This window comes from Gavialis gangeticus, unplaced genomic scaffold (genome assembly GCF_001723915.1).
Source record: "Gavialis gangeticus isolate Ggan-Ray unplaced genomic scaffold, GavGan_comp1, whole genome shotgun sequence".
Taxonomy (NCBI): domain Eukaryota; kingdom Metazoa; phylum Chordata; order Crocodylia; family Gavialidae; genus Gavialis; species Gavialis gangeticus.
The window spans coordinates 53,303,809-53,317,541 of NW_017729031.1; the positions used below are offsets into that span (position 1 = coordinate 53,303,809).

The 13,733-nt window shown below is 41.5% G+C and overlaps 1 protein-coding gene across 1 annotated transcript in view; it reads left to right on the forward strand.

Moving 5' to 3' along the window:
- Positions 1-13,733, forward strand: part of MYO3B (myosin IIIB) — a 281,014-nt gene that overhangs the window by 108,789 nt on the left and 158,492 nt on the right. The window contains exon 8 of the mRNA XM_019522847.1: positions 4,839-4,904. Within this exon, the coding sequence (XP_019378392.1) occupies positions 4,839-4,904 (66 nt within the window). The remainder of the gene's footprint in view (positions 1-4,838; positions 4,905-13,733) is intronic.

Here is a 13,733-nt window from a genome sequence, read left to right on the forward strand (position 1 = left end):
GGCCAAGGGCATGGCTTCCATGGTGGGGTCCATAGGCACCAGACTCCGCCATCAGGCAGGTAGTGATCAGGCCTTCGTGGCTGCCTATCTCGCCAAGGACATGGAGCCACTGCTGTGTGACCCCTTGGCCTACTGGGCAAGCCACAGCCAGATGTGACCAGACTGGCCATGGTTGCCCAGGAACACCTGTCCTGTCCACTGACCAGGGTTCCAAGTTAGAGGGTGTTCAACATTGCTGGTGATGTAGTGACACCCCACTGCACCTCCTTGGATCCTGGTTTGGTGGAGCAGCTTGTGTTTCTGAAAGTGAACCTCCCACTGCTGGGGTTCCCCAAGCTGGGGTTCCAGGTACAGATAGAGCTCCACTTTTACCTGCACTGCTACATCCCCCTCTCCCTCCACTCCAGCCTGTCCCTCACCCCCTGACATCTCCATTTCCATTTTTACTGACTGGCTTTCTTGCCTGCATTGCATGCCAGCCTCTGGCTTCTCTGATATTTCTTCCATCCAGGAACAGCACACACACCAACTGCAGGTGCTTCCTCAGCCTGACGAAGGTTTTTTCAACCTGAAACCTTGCTAAGATATATTTCTGTATCTATTCAGTAGGTCTACTAAAAGATACCAGATTAGATTGACCCAAAGAACCTTGTCTGCCAGTGCCATGTCCTCAAACCAGCACCCCTAGCACCTGCCCCCGGTCAGGTCACCAGAAGGAGGCAGGCCCCTGGACACATCTAAGCCCCAGGGCTGGGGCTGGCAGGGAGACTTCTTTGGCAGTTGCTGGAGAAGAAGCTCCTGCACAAAAGGAAAGAAAGGCTCTGTGATAGTTTGGCTGCCTGAGATGATGCTAGCGCTATTGTGCTGTTCACTAAGTTATTACCTGTTGTTATTTAAAATGGTGGACTGGGTTGAGGCTGCAGGGGAGGAGGAGACCTCATTGGGGCACACTACTGTGTCATGTAGAGGTGCCATCGCCACTGAGGGTGTGCCTTAACACACACATAAAGTTACACATGTTATGAGTTTTGCTTGTCAGCAGCTTGAGGTACAGTTTTCCAGAAACCCCTGCACCTATCTCCTTGAAACCTGGCAGGAATCATGGCCTCAGCAGAAGCTACTATGCCAGCAGTTTTCACCCTGCTGCACCTTAACACACACACGACATGAGTTTTGCTTGTCAGAAGCTTGTGAGGTGCAGTTTACCAGAAATGCCTGCACCTATCTCCTTGAAACTTGGCAGACTTTGTGGCCTATCATGCATGGTGTTTTCACCCCCCTGTGAAAACATACTTACAAGTGACATGAATTTTCTTTCAAGATGTTGATGTGCAGTTTTCCAGAAAACCCCCTGTACCCAGTAGACAGATTGTTTTGGTTAGATTCCTGTTGAACCAAAGTACTGAGAGAAGTGCTAGATTTGGCTTTGGCCCAAGATATGATAATACACTGGCTCCTATGAGGAGTGTTTGATGCAGTCTAGTTAGTTCATGTGTGCAACTTTGGGGTTACAATTCAGTTTTTAATTAATTATTAGTTTCAAACTACGAAGAGTTGAGTATTTACAAAAGAAGTACAATTTCTTGCACATTTACTTATCCTTGGGCATTTATTATTGCCATGGGCCTATGAAAAGTTCTGAATTCTTTTTGGATGGATACTCTTGACTACTTACATATGCTTGTATTTTTATTTTTTCTCTGTGCCAAAAACTCAGCAGTTGCCTTCAAGTTCATTCTGTCTGTCTGTAATGCCATTGACTAATATACTGTCACATTGTGTGATCTTAGAAAAGGTGTCAACTATACTTTTTCCAAGAATTCATTTTAATCAACTCCCTTTGCCTCAGGAAGTCAGACTTGCAAACATACAGGGTGGCAGATTCTTGTCCTATATATTGCATCATTCATAAAAAACTGGTTAGCTCTGTGAGGGTTACTGAGCATTCAAGGTCATGAGTACAGTGTTCAAGGCATCTACGTACTTATAAACTCATAAATCATTTCATACATGTTTGTATCATCATTTAGTATAATAAAATAAGAATCAGGAGATTCTTCTACTGTAGTAAATGTGCTGTGCTGTTTCTAGGAAATTAGTGGTTTTTCATGTTTACAAATATAACTATTTTCCTATTATCCCATAATCATCAGTTTACTTTATGGTAAATGCTATTAATTTATTTCACAGACATATTCAGATGTTAGGCTTTAAAAACAGTGTCTAACAGTCTGCAAAAAAAGTTTAGCAAAACCACATATTTCACAAATATTATCTAAACTTTTGTCAAATTGGTATTTCAGATTTGCAGTGAAATTCTAAGCTAAGGTGGTTTCGTGGCAAACATTCTGCATGTAGTGCTAAATTTTATACCACACATATAAAAAATATACTTTATACCCAGATGCTGTTGTGATGGCTGCAATTATTAGAACCTGGATAGCCAGATAAACCATTGTCCCAGTTATCTTTTATGGACTCTAAAGAGAAATAACCATAAGCTTACCTGATGTTAGTCACAGGAAGGAATCTCAAGGCCACTTGCAAAGTACAGTGAAGTGAGGCCTTTCTTTATCCAGACTGTTAACCATTGTTTATTAGAGAGAGATTTTAAAGCTCTCTCCCTCTTTCTCTCTCTCTCTCAGATACAAGATTGTTTCTTAGTGAATCTTCTGAAATCACCTACTGTGCTTTGTATTCACATGCATGGCCACAGAGTCTATGATGAATACAAAGATAGGAACCTGGTTAATGGAAGACAAGACTGAAACATTATTGTCGTTGAAAATAACCCATCATGTTTTTTCCCCCTCCTAATGGTAAATTTGATAAATGATGCACACCTCAAACATTCTAGATTTCTTTACTTCAGGAAGAAAATTACACTCTCTGAGTTTTCCACAACAAAAGAAAAAAAATACTAACATACTCATCTCAGAAAACATGACAACTTGCAATGAAATGAGATGACTGCATTTGTTTGGAATAGATACAGTTGAATAAAAATGGTCCATTTATTACAAAGCCATGCTGTCTTTTTTTTTAATGGTTTTGTTTTGATTTTTGAGAATAATAATTGTTAAATGGAGTTACTATTTGAATGTACTTTTGTGAAAAATTCAAAGACTGCTAAATAGATCAGCACTAATTTACATTGTGTTTATTCGGCTTGCTCTTTGTTTTCCAAAATGTTTCCAAACCATGCCTTGTTGTGCTTTGTGGCACTGAATTAAATGAGTGATTCATGATACAATACAGGCTATTCATGAGGATTTATGTATTAGATTAAGCTAAAGGGTATGACTGTTTCTGTCAGTTCAGTAACCTATGATCCTTTGCACAAAGGCAGCAGAGGCAACAAAATGCAATTTATTATGAATTTATAAAAGACCTTTCTTAAGCTGACTTGAATATAGTTAAAAGCACAATGAGTTGCTTGAAGAAAGCTATGGAAGTTAAAGATAAAGTGGGTATGTATATGTATTTTACCAAAGATGGGCCTTCATCTATGAAGTGTGAATCCGGAGCCCAATTTACCAAAGTCTGAGAAGATAAGGCCTTTCTTTCTTATATAAATCTGTCTTTAAAAGATTTAGGGGTACAAATTTATAGCCATACTGGTTTACAGGCAAAAGGAATCAGAACTCATGCCAGAAGTGATAGGTATTGACTGGCATTATTGTATTAAGATCTAAACAACTTCTGTGTTCAGAGAGGTTTGAATTTGGTGTTCCAATATGAGCCCATATATAAATGTTTGTGTAACTTACTGTGGTATTCAATGAAGAAAGTAGTTATATGCCAACTAATATACAACAGCATATGTGCTACCTCTCAGATTCTAAGAGGTAAGTAGATTCTAAGACCTTCTTATAGAAGATCTTCTCACTACATAATGTAAGAAGATAGAGTATGTCACTATAAAATTGATATGCAATATTTTAATAAATTACAAACTGTTTATATAGAAATAATAACCTCTAAGTCAATGTGAAATTATGACTTAAAATTACCAACATTTATTGATGGTCTACCCAGAGTTCTTCATATTCAGGTGCCCATACTTCTCAAAATCATGGTCATAATCAATTCCCGAGTGTAGACCTTGAGGTCTGAACAGGAATGAGGACTGGATTATCTTTCCATCCCAGAGGTGATTCTTTCAGAGTTGAGCTGAATGAACAGGAAATATAGGGAAGTTTTTATGTTCACTCTACCTCCTGTACTTAAAATAAAAATGAAAAGCTGATGGAGAGAGGGGGGGAATCATCAACAAAGGAAAATCAAAGTACAGTAAAAGCTGAGTTATCCGGCACTTTACAAGCTGGCATGCTCTGTTAACCGGCATGCTGGCTTGTAAGGGCTTGTAAGGGAAAAGTGAAACCGGAAGTGCCCACTGTGGCACTTCCAGTTTTGCAGAGCCCCCACAGCCCAGGAGAAAGCAGCCTGCGCTGCCAGGCCTCCAGGACCTGGGGCACAGCAGCCTGCGTGAGTCCGCCCTCCCTGTCCCTTGGTGCCTGCAGGAGGGCTGGCAATGCAGCGGGAGGGGCGGTGACACCCCAGACACGGTGGGACAGGTGGTGGCCTGAACAGGCAAAGACTTCTGTTCAGGTTGCTCAGTTATCTGGCATATTTTGTTACCCTGCTCCCTCCATTCCCCATGGATGCTGGATAACAAAGCTTTTATTGTAAATAGATTTTATGAATATTCCATGCTGTGTTAAAATTTTCTCCATAATAGAACTAGCTTCTTTTTTGTTGAGGATCCATGAGATAATTATAACAACACTATGATTTAGGTGTAACATTTAAAAACTGAAACTGTTTATATTTTTCAGAAATCCTCCTCCTACTTTACTACATCCTGACAAGTGGTGCAGAGGATTCAACCACTTCATTTCACAGTGAGTTTTCCTTCTTTTGAAAAATTGCTTACTTAGCAATGCCTTTCATAGATATATAGAACCCTGGAATTGGAATTTACTTGGTCCAGAGAGTTATTTTGCTTACAGAAAGTTTTTCACTGAAGTTTCATCTGATAGTTGAAGACCCTTCTGCAAGTTTTAAAAATTCTATAGCTCAGTTTAATCTATATGTGACAGGGGGCCATCCTGGAGCCAGGTCTCAACTTCAGTCCACCCACCTGTCTAGGTGTCCACCTAGTCTTGCCTGCCATGACTTTGCTGGTATAATATGTGGAAGGCTGCCCATTTTAATGCCCCGGTGCCAGGGGGCAGTGTACACAACTCTGACCTTCCCTTATTGTGTGCCATGCCTTGCCAATAGTATCCATAGGTTGATAATGGCTCCAGCCCCACACTGGGCACTATAACATTTTGATCTGGATCCCAACTAGACCCCTCCCAATCAGGCAGTCTACTCTGCCCTCATTCTGGGCTGCCAAACTCGCTGCACTCTTCTCCCTCTCAGCAGTGGCCCCCTCTCTGGGACCTTTGGCCACACAGGCCCTGGCTTTGCCTCTAGGCCAGTTGGTACCCCAGCCCCCCTGGCTCTGGGCATCCATCATGATGATCACTCTGGCCCTTTTGACCCTTCTGGTTCTGGCCCCAGTGTTGACCAGTTGAGGGTACCTCAGGTCAGCCTTCTGAGTAGCTAGTCCACTCCTTCTTGTATACCTTCTCGGGCCTCTCCCAACAACACTAGGCCTTACACCGCATGGGCCTCAGGTCTCTGATAGTCACGCTTGGATCCCCAAACCTGTCCACAGGTCTGGGTCACCCACCAGGATATGGAGGCTGGGGTTTAAGGTGCCCCTACCTGGCAACTGGCCTGGAATTTCTGGGGGACTGTCCTGCCATGGCCAGCCCCACCAGACCACACTTCCCCAGCAGGGTGCCGTTTTTGGTCTTACTCAGGATCAAGCAGGCCTATCTGCCTAGTCTAGTTCCCTCATTAGGGCTCCCAGATGGTGACCTGGGGCTCTCTCTCTCTCTTTGGGCCCATCTCTAACTCTGACCCCATTCGGAGTTCATAGCAGCCTGCTTGCTGGCTGACCCCTACCCTCTTTGGCTGTGATATTCCCCCCCAAAAATTGAAGGGTCCTTCAGCCCTTGTGGGCTCTGGTCCCACTCCCGGGCCAGTCAGGGTGCCAGATAGCTTGTCATGGCCCTGAGCTGCCCCTTGCATTGGGCTTATTTGCCCTTCGACCATCTGGCCCTGGCCCTCTTGCATTGACCAGTGTGAGGGATCAGAAAGTCAGCTTAGCAGCTGCTGACGCCCATACTCCAGAGGGGTCCCTCCTGAGTCAAACCATAGAGCCTTCCCCCTAATCTGGGTTGGCCTAGTGCTCCCACAATGTTGCCTGAGGCCTAGGTCAACTGAGCTCCCCTGAAACCTGGTTTTACCCCTGCCAGATCTACTCCAGGGCTTGCCTGGTGCCTTTGTAGGCCATGCCTAGGCTAGGCCTTCTTCTTAAAAGGCTAGGCCTTCTTAATACATCCTAGCCTTCTTCCTGAGGCTCAGGACCCTGCTGGACCCTCTAGGAACCTACTGCCACCCACATAGTTCCTTCCTTACCTCCAAGGTGTTGTGAGCAGCAGCTCAGCCAGATGGGTTCTGGCTCCTACCCTGGGGGTCTTTAAGAGGAGGCTAGATGAACACCTTGCTGGGGTCGTTTGACAGTACTGGGGCCATGGCAGTACTCTTTCCTGCCATGGCAGGGGGTCGGACTCGATGATCTGCTCAGGTCCCTTCAGACACTACAAACTATGAAACTATGTTGCCCCTTCGGCTGCAGCCACAGACTGCTGACTCAGCCCTGTGGGCCTGAATCTAAAATGGCTGCCTCATCAGAGCTGGCCTACACCTGCCAGCTGCCTGCTTTCAGCCTTAAAGTGTCAAGCATCCAAAGATGTACTACCACACTATATTCATGTGATTTACTTTACATGTGAACCACTGATTACATAATTAATTAGCTTCTTGACTTTTGATGTATCCAGGGGCAAATCTATTAACTTGTCATATTTTCTTGATGGCTTTGTGAGATAAAGTCTAGTGGCCCTTGCTGTTGAAGCATAGAAGCCACCTTTAGACTCTCTTGGCAGGAAAGTTTAAATCAAAGTGAATGGTGGGCAATTAAAAATAATAATTCCTTATTTTAGACAATAATAATTCCTTATTTTAGAAAATTATCTTCTACTTTTTCCATCCTACCTTGGATACCACTCAGAAACCACATACATGTCCTGTCCTGTCATGTCATATGCTATTGATAGATCTTCAACTGGGGGGGGGAGGTGCTGATAAACCCAACTCATGCTTTGTTTGTTAGTATAAAATTGTTACTAACAGTAATAACTGTTACTACTATCAGATTCAAAGCACTTATAACAGCTTCTTTGAATAAGCAAAATATATTGCACATGTCCTTAGGACTTAATTTTGTACTATGCACTAAACTAGATAATATGATCACAGCATTATCCAACTCTCACTGATTCAACACAATTCAGATGCTTAATGATTTAAAATCTCTTGTTTCCATTGGTTCAGCTCCACTTAGACTTTTCACCTTGCCTTTGAAAACTTGGATAGGTTCATTTTGAAGCTATGCCATGAATAATATACACAGATTTTTTTTTGAATGAGTAGTGTCACAGGAATTAAGGCAGAAACTGGCCTTTTGGAGTTACACCCATTGTAGGAAGCATAGAGAGTTAGGGTGGTAAGATATAATGTAGTGGCTGACCAATGGAAAATAAAAGCCCTACTAATTTTGAAAGCTAAATAAGTTTTTTCTTAGCTTAAGTAGCAGAAACTTGTGTTTTGGAGCAGATAGATCTGAGTTCTCTATCTCTGTCCTGCATATATCTGTATGTATTTTGTTAACATTATGGTATATATTATGATCTAAACTGTGGATGATAATATATTACAAATGGTAAAGGATTTCTTCCAACCTACACTGGATGTTGATTGGATTTTACCAAGTACTGATAGAAAGCCTCTAAAATGGGAGAGTTGATACTTACGGCTGGCAACCAATACACCAATTTGGTGAATACAATGAAGTGTTCTACCTAAACTATGCAGAGGTGAGGCAAACGGTAAACATGAGGATAATGTTAAAAACCTAAAAGCATCATGCAGTCTTCTGCACTTGCTTCTTGGTGCCTTCATTCTTGGAAATCCCCAGTTGTTGTATGATTGGGAACAGTGCAACAAATGACGTTTAACATTTCTTGACATTTTTCAATCTTTTAATTCATTTTGAACACTAAAAGCCAATAGGGTATAAATGACTATTCATAGGAGTCAGTGTTTAACATGTGTTATACTTGCCTTTTGGCTTTTTTTGAGATCTTGAAATTATATATTTTTTGTCTGATCAGTCTTATTTTTTTATAGTAGCTACTTCTCCAATTTCAAATATGCTGTGCCTTTTTAATAGTTGAAATACACATCAAAAAACAAAGTGTACTGCTAATCTGTGTTTAATCATGAATTATATCTGAAGAAAGGCAACAATTGTAATAAATTTGCTAATGCTATGGCTGCAAGAGGGAAAATGTTGGCGTGGAATTCACTTCTATGTTACGTTTCTTCATTTTTCTGCCCTTGTTTTTTATACCATTTATGGTGCTAAGGTAATGAAACATTTTTTGAAGGCTTGGATTTACATTAGTAAATTTTCATTTTTTAAAAATAACATAAACATCAGACTGAATGGCAGTGAACCTTTTAGCCATTAGGGATAATTGACTCATTTATAAGCGTTAGTTATACATTTGTCAATGCCCGACTTGTGACAGCTTAGTTATGATAAATTAAAAGCAATGATTGTATAAATTCCATACTGCCTTTTATCTATATGTTAGGACCTTGCCTGATGTTTCTGTCACCCTTGTGATGAGTGGTTGGCTTTGCAGTAATTTCATTATCTACCTCCTTCATGATGGCTAACATTATTTGCATAACAAGCTTATCTGGTTCAAGTTGTGGTCCAGACCTGTGTATTGACACAGAATGGAGCTTGCAGCTTCAGCTGCGCATACCTTGGACTTCAGTTCTGTTGACACAATGATTTCATCCTTGCCACTGTAGCTTTCTTTTCATATTTCTGTGCTTTGTTCATGAATTGCCTTCTTGTCTGAGAGGCTTTTGTATTACAAACGCACACACACATAATACAGTAGTTTCCAAATTTTCTGAGGTAGAAGCTCCAGTGCAGTTTCTTATGTAGCCCTGAACAATTAAATATAATAAACATAAATTACTTGTGTTAAGGTGAAATCCACAGATACTAGTTAAACTGGAATATTGATTTCTTAAATTATGTCTTCATTGCCAAAAAGGCCTGTTTTTACAGTAATATAATTATCACAAAATAGCTGTCTCACTGTAGTGAGACATCCTAGGGGAGTCTGGACCTAGGTACTTTTTAGCTCAGCATAGCTAGGTGAGGTCATCATTGTATTCCCTCCCAGGGTTGACCTTAACTAGCTACACTGAAGAAATAGTTTTAGTCAAACCATTTCAGATAGCTGTCTGATTTGATGTCCATTGCCCATTTATACAAAGTACACATACTTTTATATTGGTCTGTAAAATTGCAGGTGTACCTTTTTATCTCTACTGCTATAAATGTCTATGAAGAACCTGGCTACTTAGCTAAGAATGTAAGAGAGAGGATTGCTTGTTATTTATTTAAACATACATATTAGTGGGGCGTAACATTTCCTTACCAACAACTGCATCAGCTGGTGGTTGAAAGGTGACTAAAAATGAAAGACATTCATCTATGTTTATTCCATGTTTATTCATACCTTATGTATAAAAGGTCTCTCATATGCTGGAAAAGTTTATGTGAGTAAGCATTTTATTTTGAGTTAAAACATTAATGCCATCTCTGTCCTCTTAGTATAATTTATGTCCACTATTCACAAATACAGTGTTTCAGAATTGATCATAGAATCATAGAAATTAAGGGCTGGAAGGGACCTCAGAAGATCATCGAGTCCAACTCCCCTGCTCTGGGCAGGAAATAATGTAGGTTACATGCAAAATGAGTAAAAGTAACAAATCAGATAAATAATTGATATGCTACAAATAATATACTTGGCATTTTATGCCTTAGAGGGTGTCTAGTAGTGGCAACAAGAGTTAATGTGTTCCTGGAGCAGAATGATACAATAACCTTTATTTACATTACATCACAAAATGGTAATTTTAATTAAAATGAGCAATTGTGTCTCTAGGGGCAGACACTTCCCTTTTACATTTATTTAGCCAATGATTAGCTATTATGGCTTTTTGAATTAATTAGTCTCCTTCAAGCTGAAGGGAATTAAAGTATTAAGAAATTCAGGGAGCTGTAAGCTTCAAATGTGAAATCACTGGATTTAGGGTCACAAAAATTCATCACAATAACATAATCTTTATTCTTTCCACAACTGGTTATAAATATGATGCAAACTTGATTACCTAACTTGGCAAACTTATATTTTTACATCAGTTTTCATATAAAATGTGATCATAGCTGTCATCTCCAGATGGACTATTATACTGATGAATAGAGTCTCAGAGCCCTGTTTAGTTTTCACTTATATCCCGTATATGATCTCACTTCTGTAAGAATTTTTCAGTCTAAACAAAACTGTTTAGTGACATTCAGAGTGTGTTTCTTCCAGAAAGACTGTATTACCATGTTCTTTCACTTAGGATGTGATGTGCGTTGGATTTGAGAAAACTGCCAAGTTATATAGTGGGTGCATGTACATGTGCAATTAGTGTGGGACAATAAATTCCAGCTCAGATTGAGCCATAGTTTGTCTCCTGGGCACAGCATTTACATGTGCACCCAGTACCGTGGCACACTGAGCTAGGGAAGAGCAGCCCTGGGCTGGCAGGAAACCTGGGGGATCAGCCTCAAGCTCCATGTAGCGGCATTGGGCACTGGAGGAGCTGGCTGGGGCATGAGGGTGCTACAGTGCAAGGCTAGCTGGCAGGCAGCTCATGCACTGTAGCATCCTCGTGACCTAGACAGCTCTGGTCACCATCTACATGTGTGTTTCAGTGCACTTAATGACTCTGTCATGAGAAGGTAGTGTCTGGGACAAGTACAATCCTATGGCAGAGTCAATAAGTGCGTCGAAATGCACCAGACAGTACTATCCTACGATAGAGTTAATTTACTGTGCACTAATATGGGCGCACATGTAGATGGTGACACTTTACTATGGAACTAATCAGTCAACTCCACAGTAAAACACATGTAGATGCACCCAGTGTGTAGGAAGGCAGAGGGCTCTGCAAATGTCAAAAAAAGACAGCATTAGCATAGCTAAGGCAGGATGACTAGGGCAGCAGCCCTAGGTGCAGACATAGAGGGAGTGGAATAACAACAGTTGCTGGTGCTACCAGCTAGCCATACCATCTGGGGTAGATCCAGGGAGGAGCAGTTGCACCCCCATTTTGATTCTTGGCCCACCCTCATTTTAAAACCAACTGCTTGGCAGTGGAATCAGCATTTCTTCTCCGAAAGCAGTGAGGAGCTGCTGGACTTCATGGCTCATTATAATCTACCTGATTCCTTATAAACTCTTCACGTTACAGGTCTTAACTACCCTCGCCCCACTTTTTAAAGGTCTTGATGTTCCACTAATAAAGCTATCCTTTCTTCTGTAATTTTGCTTTCTGGTAGCTGCTTCTGGTAGCTTCTAATTCATAGCCCTGCAAACTTTTTTAATTCTAGCTAAAAACATTAACTCAGGCATGAAAATAGTAACTCAGGTGAATATTAAGTCAGGTGTAGGAATAACTTCCAGTGTACCATTTTGAGTACTATCAAGATGCTCTCAAATTTTGTTTTATGAATCTAAAAAAAAGATGTACACTTAACTCTAATAACTACAGGACTGAGACAACAGCTTTTGATTCTTGTTACCTAGTTTGTTGTGTTTTTATATATCAAATTAATGTACATTCAAATAAGCTTATATTAGTTTTTGTTTCAGTCTTAAAGTGAATAAAATTGCCCTGGGTTACTAGCTTATTCGTGAAGTTTCTAGTTTCTTTTGAACCAGAAAAATATGCCTTGTTTCATATGTGATACCCCCAATACCACAACCTGTCCCCTTTCAAAATCTTAGATCTGCCCGTGAATACCACAGACACGAATAACCAGGAGCCACCACTGCCCCATGCATCACCTTTGCCCTGGGTGCCAAGCTCCCTGTTAGTAATGATAGATGAGCAAGAGTAGGAGCAAATGAGTAAGTTATTCTTATTCTCTGTTTCACTCTTCTCTGAAATCTTAGAAGACCTAGAGGCATACACATTTTGTGAACCCTATGTGGAGCTGCTAAGATTGTGTATCACCCACCTTTCAGTATTACAGAAGTCATATTTCAAAAGATGAGCTGCTTTCACGGTGGTAGGAGATAAAGAACATTCATTGTAGATGTCTGTTTCTATCTTCCCACTGAAGAAACATGTAAAGAAAATAAAGAGATTTTCAAAGATCACTAGGGATGGGAGTGCTGTGATTTCATGGGCCTTCTGTTTTATGGGGCTTACACAGTTGCTGATTTCACCTTTCTGTAGTGAAAAAAGCACGCTGTGAACAGTGTACCAAGGGTTGTGGATGATCAATGGCAGAGAAAAAGCCTTTTAAGGCAGCATGGGGAATACTGAGTGAAGAGAAAGAGCATATGTTAGTCAACAAATGAAGTAAAAGAATTGCCTGGTTGGGCATCGTTTTTTATATAGCCTCTTATATATGTCCTCTCCAGTATATTACACAGATTATACATGCACTTTTGTGCCACATTGTTTATATAGATTTCCTTTATTTTGCCCTCACAAATGTCTTTTATTCATCAGACATTAGAGACTGCATGGAAAATCCCTTCATGACGCCCTGACAGTATTCCATGCCCTCTTCATATTTTACTATACATGATACAAGTCTTTTCTTTAGAAGGATTTCAGCAGAAATGAAAAACATAGTGTCTTTAGGCACTTGTACACATGAAGATGGCATGTTGTACATGTGATGAAAATTTCCCTTTGTGTGGCTTAATTGTATCCTACATTATGTGTATGCAAGTTTTGGGGGTTTTAAATGAGTTTACATTGTTGCAAACAAAGCAACATCCCAATGTACTTTAGTTTGCAACATTGCAAGTTGGAATGTTGCAGCTATTAATCAGCTCACCTCCCTGCTGCGGAAGAGGTGGGGCAGGCTCCGGAGAAAAAAAGGATCGGGCCCCTCGCCACTTCAGCTTTCAGCAGGCTTCTGCAGCCGGCAGAACACCTGAGTCCACCTGGGAATGGGCTGGTTTGCCTTGGGGCAGCAGGAGGGTGGCTGGGTGTGCTGATGGCCAGAGAAGGTGGCAAGACAGTGCACAGGGTGCGGGGCTGTCCAGGCAGGCTGCTAGGTTCCCCAAGCCTGCCCGGGCTTCCAGTACCCTGTGCACTGTCCCTGCTGCCTTCTCTGGCTGCCTACATACCCAGCTGCCCTCCTGCCACCTCCCCACGCTGCCCCAGGGGTCGGCCAGCCCATTTCCAGGCAGCCCCAGGTGTCCTGCTAGCCACAGGAGCCTGTTGAGGGCAGAAGTGGTGAGGAGCCTGATCCTTTTTTTTTGTAGAGCCTGCCCACCTCTCCCATGGCTGGGGTGGGCAGGGTGAGCTTACTGATTAATGGCACAGATTAATGGCCGTCTGGCCATGGGAGAGGTGGGCAGATTCTGCTAAAAAAAAAAAAAAAA